Consider the following 27,579-nt stretch of genomic DNA (forward strand, 5'->3'; position numbering starts at 1 on the left):
TGGAAGGAATGGTGAACAGGAGAAGAGTTCGGGATAGAAGAAGATATCAAATAATAGAAGATATTAAGATATTATATGGATTATATGCGGAAACTATGAGGAAGGCAGAAAATAGTAAAGACTGGAGAATGCTGAGTTTGCAGCAAAAGACCTGCTCTTGGACAGAACAATATGAATTAATAAAATTCTGGCATTAGTCTTACCAGTAGTAAAAAGTTATCACTATCAATAAAATAGTTGTTGAAGCAATTTAATTTGTGTACGTTTCTTAACCAAGAAAAAGTCATTTTCAGAAGTAGGCCCGACTCTGAACTATTTTATTGACCAATTATGATTACTGGTATTTGACATCTGGTGGGAAACATTCATAATAGGAGCAAACAGTAGAAAGTGAATGTCAAAAATAGTTTTTGCATTAGTGTTAAAAATACTTTTCACATGCTACCATATAAAGGTTAACTTTTAACACACTTGCCTAGCAAAAAAAGGATCTATTTTAGGAATGGCTGTCCAACCTTGGTTTTTTCCTAGCTGAAATGTTACCGTTTTTGCTGCATGGCTCCAAAATGAAACATTCAAGACGGGGGCAAAAAAAAAATTTGAAAGATAATTGCATACATTCAAAATGAAGAAATGTATGCAGGCACAAATCATGACAGCATTACTGAAAAGTTATACTTCTCACATATTTATGTAGCCTACATGAACAAGAGATACAGATATTTTCGAATGACATTTGGGCATAAATTCTGAACAGAGCTGTGGCAGGAACTGCCTCAAGCAATAAGGCACCGCTTGCTGTTGGACAGGGAAGTGGGAAGGCAGGGTTAACTGGTTTTGAACTGACTTTCACGCGACACAGAGTTGTCTGAACAGTACAAACAACTATATGTGTACAATCTGCTAAGAATAAATAGCAAATAATAGGCCTAATTATTCTATTCCACATCAGGTGTTTATTTACAATTCGTATGTCCGTATAGAATCCACTCATTCTGTCAGGATATTATTTCAAGAGAAATTCCCAAATGATCCCCTAATTCAACCACCTATGATTATCTCTGGGGATCATCAAAAATGAAGTAATAATAATATAATAATAATAATATTTATTAATACTATACACTTGAGCTACATTAGGCATTGCAGCCCGAAAGAGCAGAAGCTCGTGCTCGGGCGCAGTTCAGATCAGTTATACAAAATATATCACAAAATTACGAGAGTTCATTGAGCACAATCACATTAATAAATGGTAAAATACATACAGCATGTAATAACAGGGTCTATACACAAATAGAAAATACAGAAGTACATGAATATTAGAGTAACAATTTTAACTCAATTAGCTTAAACAATTAAATAATTAATCTGATTTGTTTCTTAAATCTATGTGTGTTAAGTGTACTTAGCTCAGGGTAAGCTCTAATTAATGTATTATATATTTTGGGTCCAAAATTTCTGCTGTGTTTTAATCCAGCAGTTGTGTGGCATTTGGGAGTATTTAGAAAGAAACTGTAGTTTTGTCTCGTCTGGTATTCATGAGGATCATATTTAAATTTATTGTGGTTTTTATGGAAGTAAATCAGCAATTTTTGTTTATAAATTTGTTCTAGATTTGATACGCCAAATTCCTGAAAAATTAATTTTGTTGGGTAATCAAAAGGTTTATATAGACAAATTTTGATAATTCTTTAAGTGTACAAGAAGAATTCACACCCTATAGAGGAACTGAAGGATAACATCTGCCAAGAGACCAATTCAATTTCTCAAAGAGAACTAAGAAAGGTGATGGGTAATTTCCTAAGCAGATGCCAGAAACATGTGAAAAATAGAGACAAGTAGTTTCAGAATTTCTTTGCGTAACATGGGTGAGTACACGTAAAAAAAAAAAAAAAAAAAAAAAAAAAAAAAAAAAAAAAAAAAAAAAATCGGGGTGTGACTGTTTTGCGTTTATGTGAATACGTTTGACTTAAATCGACAGATCTAGATCAGATCTTTCATTTGGCACCAAAATCAGCGTGCTAGTATATTGGAGTCATGGGATATACTGCCCAGAAATTTTCGTCTGCATCCAAAATGGCCACCAGCTGCATCATAGTGGTATACTCTATTTAATGTTTTATTTTATTTAACGATGTTCGAAACTACAGAGGTTATATCAGCATCGTCGGTGTGTCGGAATTTTGTCCTGCAAGAGTTCTTTTACATACCAGTAAATCTACTGACATGAGCCTGTCACATTTAAGCACACTTGAATGCCATCGACCTGGCCCAGGATCGAACCCGCAACCTCGGACATAGAAGGCCAGCACTATACCAACTGCGCCAACCAGGCCGTCTACTACATACACACAGAAGGTGTCAAAAAATGTATACACACTTCAAGCAAAGAAAAAACTATGTTAACATAACAAAGTTGAATTCACACAAACAGAAAATGATGAACACTAATCATCATTGTCATCTCGGTGGTAATGTGGTGGTGCACCATCCTGTTGGAAGTAAAATACCTCATTTCTATAGAGTGTATGAATGGTGGGTAAGACGGATGTGTGTAACATGTTCAGGTAAGTTACACTTGGTCAGTTACTGCTCCATCAAAAAAAGAATGGTCCAATTAGACCTCTATATGACAACCCACACCAAACATTAATTCCAGGTAAATTAACAGCCTTTTCCACAAAATCATGTGGATTATTTGCACACCAGTAGACACAGTTACGCTGGTTAACAGTTCCGTTCAACTTAAATTGTGCCTCATCGGACCAAACAACTTTCCCTACGAAGGCCTCATCCTCTTGCACCATATTCCGAAACCACTCACAGTATTGCATTCTCCGAAAAAGGTCATCTTCATTTAATGCATGTGAAAGTCTTGGGATGAAAACTTTCAACTTTGCTGGTTCTGCTAATCCCAGTCTCACGTGCACATTGTTTTGTAGATTTCTGCGGTGAGTGCTCAAAATGTTCCAAAGCCGAGGACGCAGGGCTTGTTGATGTGCAAGGTCTCCCAGATCTGCCCTTGTAAACATCGCATAAAGTACCATGAGTCTCAAATTTGTCACGAATGCGTTGATGATTCTGTTCTGTACTCTCGTCTCCATTGCTGTTGAACTTCAACAACATTCTTGATTCTCCAATACCACTTCAAAATTGCTTTCCGCTGTTCAAACAATAATCCATTTTGTTTTGATTGACCTGTCGCGCATCAACGCTAGCATAACGTATGTGAGTCTCATCTGTTTACAGGACATCATACTACACATTACTGTTGGCTCCATTTTGTTTTTGATTGACCTGTTGCGCAGCAATGTATATCTCATTATCTCATCTGTTTACAGGACATCATACTACACATTACTGTTGTTTTTCGATCCAACTTTGAAATACTGTATATTAAATAGATACCTCCTGTCAAAGTATGTATACATTTTTTCGGCAACCTCTGTATATGTGTGTATGTTTATATATATATATATATATATATATATATATATATTTTTTTTTTCATTTGTATCTATCAGGGAAACAGCACAAGAGATAGAATAGCTGTATCTATGCACAGTGTGCGCAATCCCAAACTATTAATATTCATTTGTACATTTATTTCAATTGTGTTATTAGTCCAGAAGTTATAGAGCCGTATTCAGGAACATCACTTGAACTTCACTTTCACTTAAGTTACATCCGACTTTAGCAGGAAGAAAACGTAGAATTTGTATTCAGAGTCACAACTTAATTTACATTTTACTCATAACTTAGTCGAAAGCTAAGTTAGTAAGATTCAAGATATCGGTATGTGAAGAACCTTATACCTATGAATGTATTTCAAGCTGATATATTATATCAATACCTACAAAAAAACTTTCTAATTTGGTAAAAACTGACACTTTATTATGAACATTCTTCAAAACTGCCATGCATTTAGATACTTGCGTACATTGTCAATTCTAGTTTATGATCATTTAAATCACTGAACTATGGGCCTAAGTTTAAATGTAAAGGAGAATCGGCATTACATGAACTACATGGGCTATGGGATAGTTCGCGTAATTGTGGAACTGTCGCTTACAATTCAAGATGACTAACAATGGTACATGTAAATATACCCTGTCATGTTTATTTAATTCAATAAAAATGAAATCTAACGATTTTAATACGAAACTTACCTCCTTCTCCACCATCAGCCGTTTCTTCTTCTGCATATGAATATTCATCGTCCTCTCTCTTGCGTTTTTTCCATTTCTTACTATTGTCTGTAAACGAGATAATTCTAGGCTAAGAAGTTATAAATAATAGTGCACGCACAGAGAGCAAATGCTTCTGCTGCTGCTACACACCTGTTCTAGCCCAATTAAATTCAATTGAAGTAAACCTATCTTTTTTTCATATTAGGCCTATATGTACGTCTGATTGAGGTTTTGACTGATATATATATATATATATATTGATATATATATATATATATATATATATATATATATATATATATATATATATATATATATATCTACTATCAGACAACTTACATTTCACTTGACGTTATGTATCAGAGGAAGAATAAGTTTGTATACATCTGAAGTCTGATTAGTGTAACATGTTACTATGCAATGCAGGGAGAAAGGAACTGGTCATCCTAACCCATTATCTCCTGGCTTAGTTCCTCATGAGTGATGCCTTATTGGTGTCACGAGATTCAGACCTGTCTTCGGACAGTTGATTGAACAACAGGCCTATATGAACTAGCCTGTCTCACTGTAATGTACCTAGTAGAAACGATGTTTCGTTCGTTGTGACACAAAGTATTTCACAATAATGAGTAATATTACATGAGTTTATGATAACTTCATTTTTGGTTTAGAATCTGAGGCATTTAGGTCTACAGACTATGTCATTTTTGCTCTAAAGTAACAATGGAAATAACACATTAAAAAATCAGCGAATAAAGAAAAGTAGCCTAATTCTCTGAATAAAAAAAATACTTTCTCTTACACAAAACGGCGAGTATTTTTCCTATGTATCACCTCGGATTTTGCACCCTACTTTTGTTATTATTATAACATAATGTACATAAATTCGAGAGTTTTAAACAATCTAATAAAGACATGCACAGTTTACATAAGAGACTAATCAACTGATGACATCTGATCTGAATTGGTAACAAGCACATTGTCATAAAATTACAATCCTTGAAATGTATTAATAACTTATATTAAATAACCAACAATAATTCTATTTGTTGCGCGATGTCCGTCACAAAATGTAAACTTATTACATTCGCCCACAAGAAATATCCTAACCTCAAATCCTGTTATAGTTGCTAGAAGCATACGGTAATGACAATCACAAAATAACTTAAGTACTCTTACCATCTTTCTTCGTCTTTTTTGGTCCTCCCATCTACTTTTAAAAAGTTCCAGCAATATATTTCTGCAATGATTAACGTAATGTCAATTTCCGAACAAAACTAACTATTAACTAAACCAACAAACCCTAGCAGCGAGAGCAATACCAACACTCAACCACGGCCGACTTGATGCTCGCTTCGCTTCCCCTTCAGCATCAAGTCGGCCGTGACTCACCACTTCACTTCACTTCCCGTTTAACGACACTGTTGCCAACCTAGTTGAGCTGCTGTATCAAGAAACCAAGAGGAGTAGCTCCTCTTGCAAGAAACTCAATAACTTAACAAACCCTAGATCACAGTCTACTATATACAGTCACGAAGCTTGAGCTTTGAGGGTGCTAGAAACAATAGACTGTGAAGGTACTATTTTGCATTGCCTGTAATGAGGCGATATTAGCGATCCTAGTGGTGAGCAACTACCTAATGTTTGCATATTTACTACGTATTGAGCTTCGCGACTGTATATACTAGACTGTGCCCTAGATGATCTACATCTACACAACGAAATTCGAACCACTGTCTTCTTGATCTACAGATCACGATCATGATAGCAGTGGTCGAAAACAAGAGTGCAAGATTCAGCCACAGTCTACTATATACAGTCACGAAGCTTGAGTTTTGAGGGTGCTAGAAACAATAGACTGTGACGGAACTATTTTGCATTGCCTGTAATGAGGCGATATTAGCGATCCTAGTGGTGAGAAACTATCTAATGTTTGCATATTTACTCGTATTGAGCTTCGTGACTGTATATACTAGACTGTGATTCAGCATTGCCAGATTTGAGAAAATTTCCTCAAATTGGGAACTTCTTCAAAGAAAATGGAAATTTTGAGAATGTGAAGGAAATACCACACTTTTGAGGAATTTTTGGCTTTCATTTGAATCCACGGAAGAAATATGTAATAAAAATTGAAACACTTTATATTTCTGATCTGAATGAAGGGGGAAGAGAGCAACGGTGAATTGTTCAATAGTTGAGCAGTTCAGACTTTTTCCATTGCTAATTGTCAAAATTATAACAGTGTTTCGATCAGTGGATCTCTCTTCGTCTTAAGGTGGAAACATACTGTGGGGATCGTTACAAATAGCAAATCTGGAGCCTGTCAGTGCGGCTCGCGACAGGATCATCTTGGCTTCCTGCGCAGACTTGATTAATAAAAGCCTAAATTAACCAAACCTAACCTTCGTATATGCAAAAACTTCTTGATTTGCTCTGGAATGTACACGTGAAACGAAATCCACGTAAGGATCACTCTGGCATTGCATGAGTTCCGCGCATGCGTCACAGCCAAACTGTTCCTGTCTCCTGTAAAAATCAGTAAATTCCACTGTACAGTATGATTGTTTAGTCCTGACAGTCGCCGGCAATGTGCGCCAAGGGGTGTTTGGGTTAGTCACTCGCTTGTCTTTGGAGCAGTTGGATGTCATGCGTGCTGTTCAGTGGTATGTTTCTACTACAGTTAAGCTGTATTGCATTCCTTTACCTACCGCTCGCCCTTATCTCTACTGCGGAACTCTCCCCACTACTCCTATTACTTCCCTTCTTTCGCGTCGCCGAGCTATCAGGACTAAATAATCGGTCTGTACTGGCGAGATGGCATGGCTGAATACTTTAAACCAGAGTCCGTAGTACAAATTTCTCCTTTTTCTTCTACATATCCAAATAACTTTGTTTTTTTTTCAAGCAGTTGTTAACGATTAATATTTTAATTATCAATTGTCGTCTTTTCTATTATTACTCGACTGAGGTCAGTGGAGTCCTGCAGCTCGGAGCATGGCGCTACTGCTCCTGCGTTTGTCTCTTCGCGATAGTTCACATTACGCCCTCAGTTCCACTCGCCTCAGTCGAGTAATAACTTGATTGTTTCATTCCAGTCTACGAAAATTTGGCAATACTGTACTCGAACTTGTATATTACAGTCTTCTATTTCTAACTTTGCGTTATCTTGTTTTTCCTCATGAAGTAATTTGCTCTGCCAACATCTCTGAGGGACGACATTGTGATAACAGTGTTAAAAAAAATCCTGTGAAATCCTGATTAATCCCATGGTGCCCCATTAATAGCAATTGTAATTTTTCATGGCCTTTTCTTTGTTTCTTTTTTAATTTTTTTTATTGGGTTATTTTACGATGCTGTATCATCATCTAGGTTATTTAGCGTCTGAATGATATGAAGGTGATAATGCCGGTGAAATGAGTCCGGGGTCCAGCACCGAAAGTTACCCAGCATTTGCTCATATTGGGTTGAGGGAAAAACCCCGGAAAAAAACCTCAATCAGGTAACTTGCCCCGACCGGGAATCGAACCCGGGCCACCTGGTTTTGCGGCCAGACGCGCTAACCGTTACTCCACAGGTGTGGACTTTTTTAATTTAATTTAATTTAATTAACCTCAATGGGAGGGGGAGGGCAGTTTGTAATTAATTTTTTATTAATTCTGTTGTTCTCAGTTTTTTAGGTGAAACATTTATATTTGACATACAAATTGGAAAAATGTAGAACACTTTTGTGTAAGATGAAGTTCCTAAAGTTGATTATAGGAACAACACTATCACTCTCATTATTGCATCAGCCAATAGATGGCAGTTTCCAAATGAAATGTGTATAAAGGTCCTGATCACGTATCAGTTTGGCCATTTCCATGGAAATACTGCTGCAAGCAATTCCAACAGGGTTATAACGTGACTTCTTTTGCAGTCGTCAGATGGCAACATAATGAAATTGTTGTCTTTAAAGTTCATTAGGCTGATCAATCTGTTATATGTGATCAGGGTCAAAGGTACGTAAATGAGGACATCATAGGTTCATAAGATAACAGTCGACTGTGCAAGTGCAAGCTAGAGTAGTGTTTGCTAGAGAGTTGACAGAGACGGGAACTGTCAAAAGTAATCTCAGGCAATCACTCCACTAAATAGCACTATTGGAATTCTGTAGAGCAAAAATCTCAACATCACTCTCAGAACTGAGTCCACTTGAATCAACAGTTACACAAGTAAACTTTTAAATGTTAGCATTTATTGATAAACCAGGTATTATACAATGGACGTACAACAATGTGATAGAATAGGTATGGAAGTACAGTAAAACCACAGTCTAGTATGAAGCTTTAGTTGTTGAGGGTACCAGTATTAGGAACAATAGACTGTGCCGGTACTATTTTGCATTGTCTGTGATGAGGCGATAATAGCAATCCTAATGGTTAGCAACTATCTATGGATGCATATTCCCTACGAACTGAACTTCGTGGCTGTATATAATAGACTGTCGTAAAACCTTGTTAATCCAGACCCCGATAAGTCGGACTTTGCTTAATCTGGACAGGCCAAAAAAAAAAAAAAAAAAAAAAAAAAAAAAAAAACCCCCGACGAGTAAAAACCCGACGAGTTTGGAAAAATTAAAGAACCTCGTTTTTAGAGTTACTTTTATATATTAGAACTATGGAATTACAATATTACACCTATAGTATTAAAAATAAGGAAAATCCATCAAGTTTGCACTAAAGTAATTAAACTATACAAATATTATTATCGATTATACAAACAAAGATAAAGTAAAAGTATAAGAGGCAAAACGAGAATACAAAGTTTTAAATGTGGCTATAAGTAAACAATCGCATTCATCACATAACTCCGTAATGGCTAATATTTGCCCATTGTTGTGAATACTCAATGCAGTCATTGTCTATTAGAGTCTGTAAGTTTTAAGTTAGCGGCAGTAGAGATCGCGTCATCTTAAAACTAAGCTGTTGTATCAAACACATCTAGTTCTTTGTATTGTGCCAATGTTTTAACGTGTTATCATTACATAATGTCATTGAGTAAACTCTTTTCGGGACAGAAACGCAAACATAAGAGTCTTTCTGTACACGAAAAATTAGCTGTAATAGAAAAACTCGAAAAGGGTGCGTCCGTGGTTAATATTTGTACAGAGTATGGAATCGCAAAACCAACTGTCTCTGACATTAGGAAGAAAAAGAGTGAACTGTTAACATTTGTGTTAAAATGTAATGTGGAAAAAGAAAAAAAAGTGCAGTAAAGCGAATGAGAATGCCTGCAGAACAAACCCTAGATGATGCTGTGTACAAGTGGTTTTCACAACTACGTTCAAGTGGACTGGCAGTCAGAGGAACTGAAATTCAAGCTGCCGTGGAAATAATGACAAAGTAGTTAGGAATAAACTTTTCAGCGAGTTCAGGCTGGCTTTTCAGATTTCGAAGACGCCATAACATAGTTAATAAATATCTGTGGTGAGAGTCTCAGTGCCAATATTGAAGCCAGTGAACCATTCAGAAAAAAAAATTAAATGAACTTCTCAAGCAGCAAGGTATATATACAACTAAACCAACTGTACAATGTGGACGAAAGAGGCCTTTATTGGCGAGCTTTGCCTGAGAATACTCAAGCATATAAGGCTGAAAAAACACTCCTGGAAGAAAAGTGAATAAAGAACGGGTGTTCACTTTATTGTGTGCAAATGCCAATGGAAGCCAAATGCTAAAATCCGTTGTTGTAGGGAAAAGTAAACAACAATGAGCGATCAAAGACATAATGCAGAAATTGCCTGTGCATTATTAAAGGTAAAGGTAAAAAAAAGGCAAAGGTATCCCCGTAACATGCCATGAAGGCACTTGGGGGGGCATGGAGGTAGAGCCCCATGCTTTCCATGACCTCGGCACTAGAATGAGGTGGTGTGGTCGGCACCACGCTCTGACCGCCTTTTACCCCCGTGAAAGACCCGGTACTCAATTTTATAGAAGGCTGATTGAACCTTGGGGCCGTTCTGAAAGTTTGGCAACAAGAAAAAATCCTGTCGCCACCTGGGATCGAACCCCGGACCTTCCAGTCCGTAGCCAGCTGCTCTACCAACTGTGCATTATTACCATTCAAAAAATGCTTGGTTTACAAGAGAAATTACGCTTGATTGCTTTCACAACAAAGTAGTGCCTGAAATCAGAAAATATCAAATGGAAGACTTAAAGATACCCGCAGATGAAGTGAGAGCAATAATCCTATTGGACAATGCTCCAGCTCATCCAGATACAGAGAATCTTTGTAGCAGAGATGGGAAGATAAAATGCATGTACCTGCCGCCTAATACAACATCCTTGATACAACTGATGATCAAGACGTCATATACATGGCCAAGAGATTGTATAAAAAGAGGTTTCTTAATGAAGTCCTGGAAGTTGAAGAGACTACCGATGGAGAAGACAAAAGAGGGCAACAAACTCTGCAGAATTTAAAGAACTATAACATCCAGTCCATGATCTACAATTTCACTGATGCTATAAAAGAAATAAAAACTTCAAAATTGACGAATGCATGGAAGAAACTTTTAGTGGTTGAAGATATGGACCCAGACGAAAATGGGTGTCAGATGCAAGATTTTCATGAAGCCATGCTTCGATGAGATGAAAAGGGAGTTCTATTGGAGAATGTTGAGGCATGGCTGGAAGCTGAAGATGACCCAGGTTATCATATTTTAATAGAAGAGGAGATTGTGGACAGTGTAGTAGCAGATGAGAACTGAGAACGAAGGAGAAAGAGAAGAAGAGGCCAGCAATTTGTCCAAAATAAAGCTGAATGATGTAAAAGAACATTTAAGCCATGTAATCCATTTTGTTGAAGGAAGTGACAATGAAAACATATCTGCGTACTATGACCACTTGTGACATCTCCATGGATTATTAGTGAAGGAAATACATTCCAAACGGTCCCAAAAGAATATACACATGTGCTTCAAACCAACTTCCACAGCAAGCATTTCAAGTGATGCAGAGCCAGGTCTGTTGGGCACATCATAATAATTATAGGTATTACTTATGTACTGCATTGTACGAGTAAGTATCACTTTACATTTTACTGTATTATATAGTGTATTTAGGCCTATGTCCTTTAAATACATCATAATAAACGTGTTTTGTTACTATAAACGGAGTTTTAATGCACTTTCTACTGTTCTTTTAGGTTATTTCAGTTAATCCAGTAAATTTATCCCCCCTCCCTGAATAGTCTGGATTAACGAGGTTTTACTGAATGAACTAGTACACTTAGAAGACCCTCCATAATTTAGAAATTTTGTCAGAATGTCAGCTTAACTTGAAGTGCTACTACTGATATTCATAAATTTACTGGACCACAAATTACAAAGAGCACAAAAATGCGAGACGCATTTCCTATAAAAGACAGATTAATGGTGACATTATGCCTTTTAGCAACAGATAAATGACTTATTTTATTTTATAGCGTGACAAATTGAGTTTGCATTCTCAAACCATTTTTACAATACATAGGCCAACATTTCGTAAACTTGGGCCTGTTGGCCCTAAAATATTATCATTTGAAACATTTATGTTCAGTAACAGTCTCCTCTTCATATTAAGAGCTGAGAGAACTCTTCAACTATACGATATGGAACAAATTCGTATTGTGCGAGCTTATTGCTGAGAGATCTGCATATATCTGTCCACCTGCGAGCTGACTACTCTGTCACTCTCCTCTATTTCTCACAGATTGCTCTCAGACCAGTGTTCACATATCGATACTGAAATAAGATTCCTGAGAGATTCCTTCACTCTCAACTTGCAAATGAATACAAGGAAGGTTGGAGCTAAATAAAAAAAAAATGGTACCAAGATATTAATGAATTTGAATACTATGAATACGTGTATACGTCACCAAACATCGTAAGATGAAGGTACCAAGATATTCTTAAGATCCCATAATTGTTAGGAACATTTTTATTCTATTGGTGGTTGTTACTTATATTTTTAAGGAATTGATTATTATAAGGATTGTGAATATGACAGAGTAAAACAAATCTAATACAATTTTTTTGTGTATTGTTTTATCAATGATCATTTTTCCTTTATTGAATATAGGCTACTATATCTGTACAAGTATTTACAACTGAATTACTATGTTTCATCTGAATTGGTTTGTTGGAGAGCCATTGGTATGGGACTATAGAAGTTTAAATTAAGCATTCAGAAGGCAAAATATGTCGATGGAGCTTGCAGTAATTCACGCTCGTAACTGCCGAGGTTATATCAGCATCTTCGGTGTGCTGGAATTTTGCCCCGCAGGAGTTCTTTTACATGCTAATAAATCTACTTACATAAGCCTGTCACATTTAAGCACACTTAAATGCCAAAAATTAGGCCAGGATCGAACCCGCAGCCTTAAGCACAGGCCAACACTCTACCGACTGCTCCACTTAGACCAACGGGTCAGATAAATTTAAATTCAGAGAAATAAAAATACAATTCTTTTCTTCATTGTACTTATTTATTGTTTATACAAAATGTAATACAGTGCAACATAATCTGGCAGATTGTTGTACCATGGTAACAAGAGGCCAGTTTCAGTGACAACGAAAGCACAGTACATATGTAAATACAATACATAATGTAAATATGCAACACTTCATATTTTGCAAATATATATATATAGCTGTTTGCAAAATATGTAACATTATTCTTTTGGCCACAGTATCAAATTCCATTTGAGTCATTCTGAAAAACATGTATAATTTCAACGGTGAATAAACATAAACAATAGTGCTAGTAGGAAATTATGAAATAATCGAATTGGGAGACTTTATAAAGATAAAAATGTTTGTGACACGAAGTAATTTTACAGAGTAAGAAGTTATATATACGGTAGGTATATAAAAAAAAAAAAAAATTGGCAGAAAGGAAGTCAAACATTTGCAAAAGGGTCAACTCTCTACCGTTATCATAATAAGAACAAATCAGTAATAATAATAATAATAATAATAATAATAATATATCTGCGTTGGCCTCATGGCCTGTTCCAACCAGTCACATGCCTAGTAACAGTAAGAAAGCTCTTGTGCCTATGTCAAGAACTGAAGGTGAAAACTAAGGCTGAGCTATAGATTTTTGACATTTGGTATAAACTCTTTTACATTGTAAAATAATTTTCTGTTTCATTCTAAAATATTGTACCGAGTAGTAACATGAATTGGAACTACAAAATGATACAGGAGTTAAGCTTAAAATTACCACCATGATATAGAGAGTGACAAATGATAACAGAAAGTGTGATAAATTATGAAACAAAAACTTATTTTGACAAATTTTCTTTAAATTTAAATAAAATCGAGAGTTTTTGTTGAAGTATTTTGATTCTTTTAGTACAGTTAAGTGGAAATATTAAATTATCGTGTCATTTGAACAAATTGATGATCTTTCGAATTTGATTTTTCTTAAATACAAATAGGTATATGATAAACAATAACTGTAGAGCTTCATATTTTAAAAAAGTAAAACTTTTTTTTTTTTTCATAAAATGTATTTGTTAGTGTTCCATACAATATACCAATACTTAAATTAGTCCACCTTAATCTTGAAACAAAATTTAACTCCTCGCTTCCATAATGATTCTTTTACGAATTTTTGATAATCACTAAGTAGAGTTCTTTTTGGAGATGGAATATTAGAACGCAAAAAAATTGTGAATTTTAAAGCATGTCCAAATTTTAATTCTTAAATTTCAGAAGCGAATAAGTCACAAAGAGAACTGAAAATGAACAATAAATCAATCAATCAATCAATCAATCAATCAATAAATACATACATGAATAAATAATATTGCGGTGATTATATGCAGGAGAGAAAGATAAATTTTATTTTTGACATATTAAAAGATGTTTATCACTGTCCATTAATGAATCCTGATACTGTGGTATAAGATTACTTTAATGATATAGAAGAATGTCTTTCATGTATTTCTTCATTTACGTCATAAAGTAGCAACAAAATTGAATGATAACACTGACTTCAGTACATAATGTTGTTTCAATATCTTAGTCAATATGTTCCCGAGCAGAAGTTTGCAGATAACCACTAAACTAGTGGAGCCACACTGAATATATAATAATGATCAGCTTCCATCTGTTATCAGATTCTCACACTATCATTATGTAACATTTATAATTAACATGTACAGTACCCAATTCTCGCGTGTAATTTAGTAATGCTAATCCCTCTTAGCAACTTAGGAGAAATATTGAACTTGTCATCAGGTTCAAATGTTATGCATTACTAATATTGCTAAGGAAATATATACAGTACAAACTGCAAAGTTCTGATGCATCTTATTTTGAAAGAAAAAATTACTTATTTTTACGTAATTGTAAAATATTTATGCAAAAATCCGATATTTAGCTCTTACTATTATTTTAAAGATTTTCTTCCGCATTTCTAATCTGTTTTCTTGAAATGTTTATCAGTAGATTATGTACTTACACTTCATTACTGCAAAAGTCTGATGTTTCCACATAGACACATCACATAATGCTAAATAAAATTTAAAATGCAAGAGATGAGATTTCGGGACAGAAAGTAATACAACATTACGTACAGAAGTTACGGAGTTCCTTTCAATCTCAAGGTATTCGATAATGAAATTGAAATGAACAATGTACCAAACTTCAAATGAAATGTTTATCCCACACTGAGTAAATATGGGTTTCTAAAGAGTTAAAGAGTTTTGTAAATGCCTTCACCAAACTACACATAAGAATGTTGCTTCGGATTATCTGAAGTTAAAACTAATTATGTCACACTGCTTCATTTATTTTTTTTAGCACTGTGTCTTTATGTTTTATTCTTTAACAATTAATCATGCATTCAGGTTCAAGAGATTAATGAAAGTATAAAAATTCAATAGAAGTAAATTGATTTACTCGTCAGGAAGAATACAAAATTTGTCCTTCGGGAAACAGCTTATCGCAGATTTATGTTAAAAATAAAACCAAAAAGAAATCGTAAGTATCTATTTAGATTAACAGAGGACATGTATTAATGTTAACTTTTACAAATCCTATACATGGGCCCCCCATTGGAACTTTATCACTGAACTTGTCGAACTGCAACATGCAAATCATTGGAATGTTGAGCTTGTTCAAGCACTACAAACCACAGAACAATAAGCTGCCATAACAAGTTATTGGCTTCATGTTTTCCAGTATATTTAATGTTTACAGTTTAATTTGTGTACAAATTATACAATCTATTTTCAATCTTTATAAGACAGTTTAGTGAGATATTTAGATGTGAAGTAAGCATGAAGAATTCGTGGAATATTAATATTGTTACTAGTACCATACCGAAAACCATAGCTTGATTTAAAAAGATTGTACCACGGTATATTTCTGGCAAATAATAAATGAAAAAGAATAGACTCGGTGACTAATTTTATAGGTCCAGTTGACAAGAAGTTATAGAGACAAAAATCTCTGTTGTTAGGTGTAGCCGTAAATATAAATATTTTACTATTGTAAAAATCATTTAATCTCTACTTACATTGCTTATGGCTGCAGTAAGGATGGAAGTAAATAAAATGCTTTATACTTCTTGATTACACAACTTTTAACACTATATCACTTCGGAATATGTAGTTTATTGCTTTCGCGTGTTAAATACTAGGTACGGTACCTGTTAACTAGTTTCATTCTGTTGTGAGCTATGTTCTGAAGATAGCCCACAACAGGTTGAAACTAGTCAACAGGTACCGTATCTAGTATTTAACACGCAAAAGCAATAAATTACATATTCCAAAATGTTTTATTTTTTTTTATTATTTTACATTATATGCATAATATTTCAAATTAAGGCACATTATTGCACCTCATGAGAACATTTATATCTTATTTAAAATATGACGAACGTTCTGCATTGTAATATGAAATTTAAATTATAATTTTGATAACAGTATTTTTGACCTTCCAACATATCAAAATGTTCACACAAGCACATTCCTATTATCTTTCGAAAGGAGACTTTCACTTATTTTTTTCTTTTTAAAGTATTGATACGGTCAATTTATTTTATGGTACAGTACTGATTTTACGTAACGTGGTATGTTTGTCCTTCTGCAACCACAGAGAAGCTGGGATGGACATATTATTATTATTACTATTATTATTATTATTATTATTATTATTATTATTACTATTACTATTACTATTACTATTACTATTACTATTACTATTATTATTATTATTATTATTATTATTATTACTATGTTCGAAAACTCAAAATTTAAGAAAATTATTTACAGACGAGAACATTTTGAAACCAAACAACAGAATAGCATATAAGAAATTATGTGGAACTGAAAGTGAAAAAATTAGGTAAATTTCTGTTCGTAGTTATGGAGAAATTAACGTTGGAATGCTGTAGGTTATAAATAAAATGTTAGAAGTCTCATTCTTATGTCGTGTTATAATAATGACTAAAATAAGGTAATGAAATATGTTTTAGATCTAACAAGTATCAACTGTTATTAAGAGCATGAAGTAGACTATATATAATTGTTAAATGAAGTTTTATTGTAAGAGTTACGGAGAATACCTACAAATAATAATAATAATAATAATAATAATAATAATAATAATAATAATAATAATAATAATAATAATAATAATAATAATAATAATAATAATAATAGTAATAATAATAATAATAGTAATAATAATAATAATAGTAATAATAATAATAATAATAATAATATTTCCGAATATGTACCGTATATTTTAAGTCATAGTAAAACAAATACAAAAAAATATTGCCCGTTATTTACAAAACCAATATCAGTAGTAGACTAATCTTCAGGCAGTATGATTGAGACAATTTTCTTTTTCTTTACGCATTTATATAGCAGCCCTACTATATGGGTAATAAATGGTTAATTATTACAAATAAAAATTATGACAAGCACATTCTGTATTCAAGTGATTTTTTTCCTTTTTATTTGATTGTTGCTTGGTCAACTGTCCAAAGACAGGTTGGACCTCGTGACGCCAATAAGGCATCACTCATGAGGCAACCAAGCGAGGAGATGGGGTAGGGTGCCCAGTTTCTTATCTTGTTCATTGCATACATCGCAGACTAGTAACACATTTCAATAATAGACTTGAGTGTATTTTATTTATGACAAAAAATATCAGTCTGTTCTGTACGGTATGAAATAGGTTTAGTAACCCATGTAAAAATATGGTATTTAGTTTTTTTAGTACCATTAAAATATGAATTGTATTATTACAATATGTATAAAGATGAAATATTAAACATTTTATAATTTTGTGCGTTCTTCTAAGCTTTCCCTCCTACACTCTCACATTTTCCTATAAAATTGATAATCTTACAAGCCTTAATAGACACTTAACACGAACACTGCAATTCATATTCATAATATTTTATTTAAAAAATATTTTTGTGTGCTATATTATTATTGCAACTTTAAGTCTAGAAACTCAAAACAAATTAGCCGATAAGTTAAGTTAGGACAGAGTGGAGAAGGAAAGATCTCTAACTAGAAATTCCAAATTGTAGAAGTTAGAAAATTGGTCCAATTTAAATATGCAATAGAATTATTATTTATATGGAAGTAATTTTGTTCAATGATGTTAGCTTATAGAGATAAAGTAGAGTAGGCCTATACTGTATGTTTAGCAGTATACATTGACACTGACTTTTCATTTCGTTATCAATATTGTTATAGTTCACAAATGTCATACAATGTTTTTTTTTAATATACAGATGGCAGAACAGAACAGAAGAGTGTAGTATGATGAGACATTTACAATGTTTTAAAGAGACTCATTTAAGTTATAATAATAAAATCTAGCCTTAGTGATCACTTACAAGAAATGTATATATTTTAATGACAAAATAAAGTTCTCTTTTATTTTAGAATACACCATTAGCAAGTCTTATTACTACAGACATTATCTAATCTACGTGTTTCATTTTATAGATTCCACTTTGAGGGGGGTGGTAGTTTGTAGGTATTTCAGGTTTCATGCAAGTGATGACACTGTACCAGCATGTTTTGTTTTTGTATGTATTTTTTACTTTTGTGGTTTATTATTTTTAGATGAATAAACTGCAATTTATCGCAAATGAGGGAGTTCGATTTTTTTTTTTTTTTTGTGGCAACAGTATAACTTAAATAGATGGCATGTAACCATTTGGAAAGGTGCTTATAATATCTTAACATTCACTTTGTAATACTAACAATATGAAGTAAGTAATAAATTGTAGTAAAACTATTTCTTAAAAATATGCCAAAAGAAATTTTGAAGTATTGATTTCATCCTTTCTTAATTCTTAGGTAGGATTATTTTGCTTGCTATTGAACTGTAGTTATTGAAAACGTCTATTATAATAAATTTCTTTTCATGCCACCTAAAATATGTAAATGAGTTGACATGCCAACTATTTAAGTTACTGAAACACCAGAATATGGACAATCATAGTGCTTCAAATTTAATGTTATAATTTCCGTATTTTTTAAATAATGTATAATGATACAAATTAAATGCAAGGAAAAAAATCTTATTTCAATTTTTCAGTCACGAACGGAATATATAAAAAATATAAAAATGATTAATTTATTATTTGTTTTTTTACAATACGCACTACGTATTCGTTGGTATAAACAAACAGTTTAATAAATTTAAAGCCAATTTGACAATGTCTTGTAATTAATGCATAATACTTGATCTTTGAATATATCATATCATAATTATTTTTGTGATTCAGTTTTTTTCGTTTCATACGTCAAAAAATTGTTTATCAGTCACAATATAATGAGATTCTATGAATTTAAACTTGATGCACTGTGATTGCATGCTTCAGTTTGAACACATTATTTATCAGCTTTTCAAAAATATGTTAATATACCTGTTGATGCATATGAAAATGTGTTATATAAACTGGATCATCTAAGTTCAATTCTTTCAAGGTAGTTTACCTAAATTTTACAGAGTTTTATGTGAAAAGGAAGGAAAATTTGGTCGGTGAAAAATAACCTTCATTTTCATTACATAATACTTTGAAGAATTTTTAAAATATTTATGTCTATTCTGGAATGAAAAAGATAAGAGAATTGCACTGGCACTACTTAAACCTTTATCTTCAGAAATATGACTTTGTAGTCACCTTTTATTAAAATTAATAAGTACAGTAATGTAAAGTATTTCTGACACTTGTATCATGTTTAGAAGAAAAATAACTCCAATTTTTCATAATATTAGTTCTACCTTGAGACCAAAATATAATTCAATTCAGAAAATGAAAACAGTAAGTTTTCCTAAAGTACACGAATCTAGTTAAGTGTGTGTTCTCTGTGTATTAAAAAAGATTACCAGCATCTGAATATGTTACATGTTGTGACAGTACTGTCTCATACAGAAGATAAAGTTTAAGTAATAACAGTGTAAAGAATTTTCTTTTTCAATTCGGCAACAATCCTAAGAGTACATAAATTATTCTATTACAACCACTCAGAAGGATACGAAGATGATTTTGTGGGCAGAGGTTCTATTACACACATTTACTCCTTTCTTTTTAATATCCGTACATTTCCTGCGAAGGAGAGCAGTTTAACATTGCACAAAAAAGTTAATTTATAATTCTCTTACACAAACATTACTCTACATTCAGTTGGCAATAAAATTCCGTGTTTCAGACTAGTAAAAGATATGAAATTAACAAAAATGCTGCTTCCATGAACAGCACATTCTACGAAAAAAAATCTACCGGTACATAAAATAAATTAGAAACTGGTATATCATGCTACAAGTGACATTCTGGGTACTTACGTAATTCCTGTAAAATCAAGCTGTTATATATGTTCTTAACTTAATCTTTTGTAATTATATGAACCAAATTCAGTGGTTCTTATAGAGGTAGAATGCAAAAGAGCCAAAGAAAATAGATAATATGTGTTCGGAATGAAACAGTTTGGATTAAAAATGTTCATTTAATATAGAATATTTTTGGGTTAAAATATTCAAGCTAATACCGGTATAGAATATTTATCACTGATGTTAAACGAAAATAATATACAATTAAAATCCTAGATGCGAGTTACAGAAAAAAAAAAGTTTAAAAACGTGACATGACCACTGTACGACCATAATTTTCTTAAGGTGTAAACCGTTTCTTTTTAATAGGTTTTGTTATAGAACATACTTGTCATATTATATTGACAATGCTCAGTACCGAATAATGCACAATGATTTAAGTCGTTTAAAATCTTAAAAAGAAATCAACAAAGATATGATGGGAATTAGGATATCTTGCTTTCTCTCAAGCACTGCTGATGGGTTTATTCCTGTTTATTTTTCCTCAAAAATAGACACTAAATTTTAAATTTAATTTTAGGTTAATCTCTAATAAAATTATCTTTCTATTTATAATGAATGTAACAATGTCAGTGATCAACAAAATGATCACAACCACAAAAAAGCTAATTAATCGCAGGATGGCACAAGTGTGTCTACCCAACTCCTAATCAATGGGTCACCTACCTCTTCAGAGAAAATTAAAAGACATTCACACTTGCTTATTTTCTTTTAGAATCTCTCTGAAGTATGATTACAACACCCACGTGAGGTGGGCCTGAGAGATCATTATTTACATTTCTAGCACATAATTTGGATGAAATAAGAAACAAAATCTTACATTTCATGTCTCCAAAGAATAACGAGTTAGGTAAACTGTACTCCAGTAAAATTAATCTGCAAACGTCCAATTAACATTTTAATAGATGCATAAACATAGGCATTTGAAACATTAAAAATTAATAAACATTTTAAAACTTCGTGTTAAGCATCAATGTGCTCGCATATGTTTCCACTTTCTAACTGATAATATAACTAGAGAGAGAATCCGGAAAAGGATAGCTGTCCTATAACAAAGAGTACCATTTGGTTACAGCCACGTAATTAATTTCTCTGTACATAAGAAACAATATTTTCATATAGTTAAGTTCTTTTTTTTTTTTTAGCAGCCTTCCCTAAAATCGAATAATTTATTTATTCATTTATAAAACTGTACAAATGATGATTTACAATTCTGTGGGTGTATGCAAGAACCTGATATGTTAAAAAATCTATGGTACCGAGATAAAGAGGAACAAAGTTTTCATGTCATCAGATGATTCTTATAATATTTTTATTGCTCTTGAGCTTCAATATGTGTGAAATGATCATAAAATTATATCTACAAATTCTGATAAAAGTATGTAAGAAAACATGGCACAAACATCAGGTTCTTGCATGTTCGGGTGATGAAATTCATATTCAGACAACATACAAGATCAAACTGTTGGTGGGCTTGTAAACTACCTAGACATCTGATTTTTTGTGAGTTTATAGAGAGAGACATGCCAGGTTGTTTCATGGTGAGAGCACACTTTCCCCAAAAATGTAACATACTAGGTTCTTGCATGCACCCACAAATTTAACTAAGAAGAAATTAAAATTTATATATCCTGGAGCTTTGATGTATCAATATGAATTCTAAGGAAAAAATTTATACAAAATTTTGAAATAGTTCCACATGCTCCAAACAATAATACAGTCACTGGCCAAAAATTTTGAGGTATATGATATTTTTCTTAACTTGGTATGTATGTTCGACAGAATTATTTTTACCTCTGAACTGAAATATGCTACATTCATTAATTTTGTTTTATTATGTTATAATGAACATACATTTTGTGTGTGAATATATGTTATTTGCCTTGCGATGTTGTGTAAGTTTAAAATATGAATAATGTTATATAGTTATTTAAAAAAAAACAGTAATTATTTGCATTTCACTCTTTCATTTTTCATATGAGTACACTTTCAAAATGAAGAGCATAAAAGAAAACTGAACAACTTTCAAAATTAAGTTTCCAAATACGAAACTTCATTGTAACTAATTTAGCAGAACTTCACTCTATGTTTGGACAGAAGAACAGGGTAAATTTAAAGGTATGCATATTTCTGGAAAATAACGCCAAATGCCAGATTTGGGTAACATTTTTACAATTATAGGAAGTTGGACATCATTATTATTATTACAATCATAGATTTTCATTCAGGGACAACATACTTACTGAAAATTTTGTAAGAACATGGTACAGTACATGTCTTCGAAAGAACGTTTAATTCTTCAAAACTACAAATTCCATCATTACTCAGCAGTGTTATACTAGACACATCTTGTGCTCTCCTTTGTGCCATTAAATATAGCTAAATTAAGGTTTGGGTAGGAACAGTGAATATTTAAAAGTTAGAAAACAAACAAGCAAACAAACAAACAAACAAAAATACATAGTCTCTTCTTACATACTTATTAGCAAAAGATTGGAAACAGATTTTATCAACAAGAATTAGAATTCTCCCCCTGGTAATAAGGTCACACATACAACGAGACAGAGCAGAACAAATATTTCTTTTAACAAACTGGTTCAACATTGGAATTAGAGGATTCCTTAATAGAACAGATAAGTGAGTTGAAAAACAGATCTATTCTGTTAATTATATACGTAATGATTGTCATAAAGCCTACAATTTCAACTAAATCTCCTCTGATATTTTCTAAATAATCTATTTTAGCACTTATCAATCTTTTTATTGTCAAAATACCTTCATTTTAATTTATCAAATATTAAATAATTTAAATTTATATCAGTACAAGTGTTTCACTTTAAACTTCACTGTTATTATTCTCTCATTAGTCATACATAATCATGAATTGTAACCAGTAAAAATATATATAAAAATTTCTGTACTGAAAATACCTATCTCTGATCTTTCAGATCAGTGATTGATAAAACTTTCGTATACAGAATTTCATAAAATTTTTGTCCATTTTCTTAGACATTTCAACTTTCCATTTCCCTTTAGTTTCTGGATTTATGTCTTAACTCTATATTATCTATTCTACTTCTTTTCTAATAAATTAGGGCAAATTTAATATGGACTGAAGCTCCTGCGATATGCAGTGATAAAGAACCGTATAAAAATAAACATCCACATATGTACCACCATATGATCAAGATATATTACAAAAGGTGCAATAAAGTATTGAAGTGCTATACAAAATATTAAGAGTGAACATTTTGTTTAAGAAATGAGCACAAACATGTGTCAAAAAATATTATTATATTTTCTACACATATAATTTTACTAATATTATACAGTTTTCGTTATTAAACCTCAAAAACACTGTCAATCTGACCATTACAGGCCCGAAATTGTAAACGTTAAATTTTTTTTATAGAACTTATTATTAACTGTACAGTTGTATGATAGCAATACTAAAAAAAAAACTATCTCAGAAAAAAACTCCATAAACTACTCAAAATAATAAAAGCATCCACTTTGCTTTATCTATGTACAATAATCATCTGAGAGAGGTCAACTAGCAATTGATTCAAATGCACTCATTAAAAAATACTTATTTGTGTCCTCAATGTATTTTACTCGTATCTAGAGACAGCAAATATACACTATGTGAACTATTCGATCATTTTGCTAACGATTTTCTTATATTTGAGTTAAGATAATACAGTTCAATTAATTATGAATGTCACTGCATCTCTCTACACTTTGTATCTAGCAATAGGTATAAAATGACTGTATTGGTACCGGTAATGTAATATAAAAGTAACATAAAGCCTAATTCATTCAGAAGAAAAAATCATATAGCCTAGCCTATTCCATTTATACACGAAACTAATATCTCAAATGACCTTATTAATCCTCTACCGCAGCGTTTCTCAAACTATGGTCCGCGGACCACCTGTGGTCCTCGAGGTCTGCCCTTGTGGTCCTTCAAAAAAGACAGAAGAAAAAATAAAATTCAAACGAATTGCGTTATCACACTATAGCTGAAAATCTCAGAGTTTGTAAATGACACATGGCAATCGCCTTTCACTTTTTCTCTCAGTACTGACATTTTATGAAATTTATTACCCTACCCGTCTATCGACTTCCCACTCTACTCTCAGCAACAACAGAGGGCTTTAAAGCACTATGAATGTGGTGTTTCTCGCTATCTTTTCCGTGCACATCTGGCGCTGTGCCTGTAACCCAGCTAAGGACTACCCGAATTCATAACAGGACCAAAGTACCGAACCTTTTCATGTATTTATGACTTTCTTAATAGTTTGCACATTGAAATGGTCACGTACTGTACGTCGTACACCAATAATAGAACATGCAAAATTGCATCTTTACTTTTGAAAATAAGACATGTTTCTGCATTATTTTTTTATTTCTATTTCTGCAGATGATTATATATGAAATTTTCTTCTATTAACATTAACTTAATTGGTTAATGCTAATATAAAATTAATTGAATTAAATTAATTTTAATTAATTATTTCTACATTAAAATGTAAGTATATTGTCATTAAAATATGCTACATAAATGATAAATTTGCTTTCGAAGTGAACAAGAGTAAGGTGGTCCGCGGAACTGTTCTGACTTAAAAAAGTGGTCTCCACTTCAGAAAAGTTTGAGAAACGCTGCTCTACCGGTATAGCCAGCACCACGTGGAAATATTAAATAGAAAGCTAGGATGCGAGTTTCAACTACTCGAAGCTTATCAGAACAGCAAACTAGTGATGTTTGTTTATATTTTCTTCCACAGTGGATTGCAGAGTACAGTCACTTCAAAATATGGGTAATCACGCCTAGACTCGCGTTACGAAATGTGTGCTGATTCGATTCCTCATGGAGAAGAAATTGTCTCGTAACATTCCGGCCAATGATCTTGTGTCATGTTTCTGTATGAGAACGCTACGGTCCTTGTGTTTTTCCACTTAAAATCCATGTATTTTACAATTCGTCTCATGCTTGAGTAACTTACTTAAAAGTTATTATAGTCCTCTCTTGTGCATAAAATTTGTGAATTGTCCATCGAATACCGGTAGTACATTTGTCAAAGTCATCAATGTCTGTGATTCTTTTGGAAACGTTATGTTTTCTGCCAAGTGTTTCGAATGATATTCTTTCTACTGCCAGCTTTTTTTTTTATCTCTTAATACTTCGCTACTGAACTCACTGACACCCAGCTACTTGCGAAACTCACTCTTAAACTTTCTGCATTTTTTTAGATATGCTTGTGAACATACTTCGTCGTTGTTACTTATCTCATTTTTCCATGAACTCATAAATGTCGGCCATAACTTCATGACTATGACTGTGAAGTGTCTTTCACTTTAATTTCGGAATAATTGGAGGCATTGTCTCAACACAAAATAATACAATCATTGGCGTAACTCAGACATAGTGCATTTGCCTGCTGATCTGAAGTTGCGCTCAGCATAGGTTCGATTCTCGCTTGGACTGATTACGTGGTTGGGTTTTTTCCTAGGTTTTCCCCAATGTAAGGCGAATATCGGGTAATCCTCTGCCTCATTTCGCCAAATATCATCACGCTATCACCAATAACCTGGTAATTAATACAATGTCGTTAAATAACCAAGTAAAAAAAAAACACGAACAACAGTCACTTAAAATTACAAATACAATAAATTATATCGTCATTAAAATTAAGATGAAATTATATAATTAAAACTGCAGACACATCTATACAACACACTATTCCGACAGATATACAGTACTGTACGGTACTAACTATGTCACTCTCGGACACTTCATGTGTTTATGCATGGAGAGAAGACTACATTTATAAACACTAAACAGAGCAAGCAATCCCCGACTGGAAGGTCGAGCAAGGCCATACGTTCACAATCATGACACCAGCTATACCGTAGGTGCTTTAACTTCATTATGGAAGAATGACAAACTCTAATATAACCTATATTACAAATAATTGAATGTACCGTATTTAAGAAAAAAAGTTGTATATTATACTACAATACCGTAATAAATAAATTATAAATAATATTTTATACAAAACACTACTTTCTGCACCGAATGTAACATACCTTTTAAATTATTGTATCACATTCTTAATATGTTTTGATTATGTTTCAAATATGGATGGCACTTGACGGATCATTAATGATGTGTATCATATATTAGTATTAAATATATGCACTATGTTTACCTGTATTGACATTCTGGTAAATAAATAGCTTACAATTTAAAAACTTTTCTGCTATACCTAGCTTCCAAACCTCTCTATGTTCCATGTCATTTATATGTATTTTGATTTTGAGGTAAACTTGTTTGATACCGGTACTTCAAACATGTGATCAGGGACTAGACATGGAAATTTTTTAGAGTAGCAAAATGGAAACACATTCCAATATTTATTTCAAACGGAAAAGAAATAGATAATTTATACATATACCATAACTCAAGGTTGATTTTTAATACAAAATAAAATTTTCAGAGACAAATTTCACAGGCGACAAAGTAAATTGATAAGCTCCATAATTGTAAAAGGGAAAAGTTGTATAGTTAGGACTAATGTATACATATCACAGGTGAATTTACAGCAGTGTTTTTCAACTAGTTGTTCATTCCACTACAATATTTCATGAAAATAATTAAAAATTAAACTTAAATTATTACTGGTAAACACTTACATGAAGAGCAATAAATAACAGTAAAAATGCAAATAAAGCATTAATATTTCTCATATGCGTTACAATAGAAAAATTGTTACGTGTAAAATAATGTTAAAATCTCTTTTTCATATTTAAATACCATACCAATACCGTTTACTTTAATCACAAGTCTTTTTTGTGCAGATATTACAATTACTTATGTGGAGTTTTTAAATTTATTATTATTATTTCCAGAACTCAATATTACTTAAACTTAGATGAAAAACACTGGTATAAATTGAATTATGTTAGGCATCAGACAGAGGCTCAAGATTATTATGCAAGCTGTAGCTTGTAGTATGACTAATAAAAATAATTTGTGATTTTTTGATCAGTAGTTGTTTGGATTTATCATTTGTATGAAATTTCTTTGCATTAATTCTACCTGATGCCTTCATTTTTATGAATATCTCCATTTACGATGATGTTAATAGAAGAAATAAACACAAGGAAGGGTCAGGAAGTACCAAACAGCATGCATTTGGTTATACTGGACACTCACGTCTCAAATATTATTACAATGTTTTGTGGAGTGTTATTACGTTACCAGTTATATTAAATACTCTCGGCAGAAACTAATAAAACGAACCACTGCATCAACTTCTCCGCTTCCAATAGGAACAGCCACCACCTCCACCTGAACCACTGCAGCAGCAATGACCCCCCCGTCAATTATGGCTTCGACTCCATGACCATCCGTTTCCTACAGAAATAGAAGTGAGATTCTCACTTCAAGCCCGTGTCAATCATTGAGTCAACTTATTCATTTTATTT

General features: G+C 32.7%; 2 protein-coding genes across 3 annotated transcripts in view; both read right to left on the minus strand.

The window, feature by feature from the left end:
* The window catches only part of hay (ATP-dependent DNA helicase hay), a 30,573-nt gene extending 25,029 nt beyond the window's left edge, over positions 1-5,544 (minus strand). Inside the window, exons 1-2 of the mRNA XM_069822448.1 lie at positions 5,370-5,544; positions 4,170-4,256 (exon numbers count right to left, since the gene is read on the minus strand). Coding sequence (XP_069678549.1) covers positions 4,170-4,256; positions 5,370-5,400 — 118 coding nt within the window. The 5' untranslated portion in view covers positions 5,401-5,544. The remainder of the gene's footprint in view (positions 1-4,169; positions 4,257-5,369) is intronic.
* Positions 5,545-12,573: 7,029 nt separating this feature from the next.
* gprs (speckle type BTB/POZ protein) overlaps positions 12,574-27,579 on the minus strand; it is a 206,798-nt gene continuing 191,792 nt past the window's right edge. For both annotated transcript variants that reach the window (XM_069822467.1, XM_069822459.1), the window contains one exon: positions 12,574-27,508. In XM_069822467.1, the coding sequence (XP_069678568.1) occupies positions 27,356-27,508 (153 nt within the window). In that variant the 3' untranslated portion in view covers positions 12,574-27,355. The remainder of the gene's footprint in view (positions 27,509-27,579) is intronic.

This window comes from Periplaneta americana, chromosome 1 (assembly GCF_040183065.1).
Source record: "Periplaneta americana isolate PAMFEO1 chromosome 1, P.americana_PAMFEO1_priV1, whole genome shotgun sequence".
NCBI lineage: Eukaryota > Metazoa > Arthropoda > Insecta > Blattodea > Blattidae > Periplaneta > Periplaneta americana.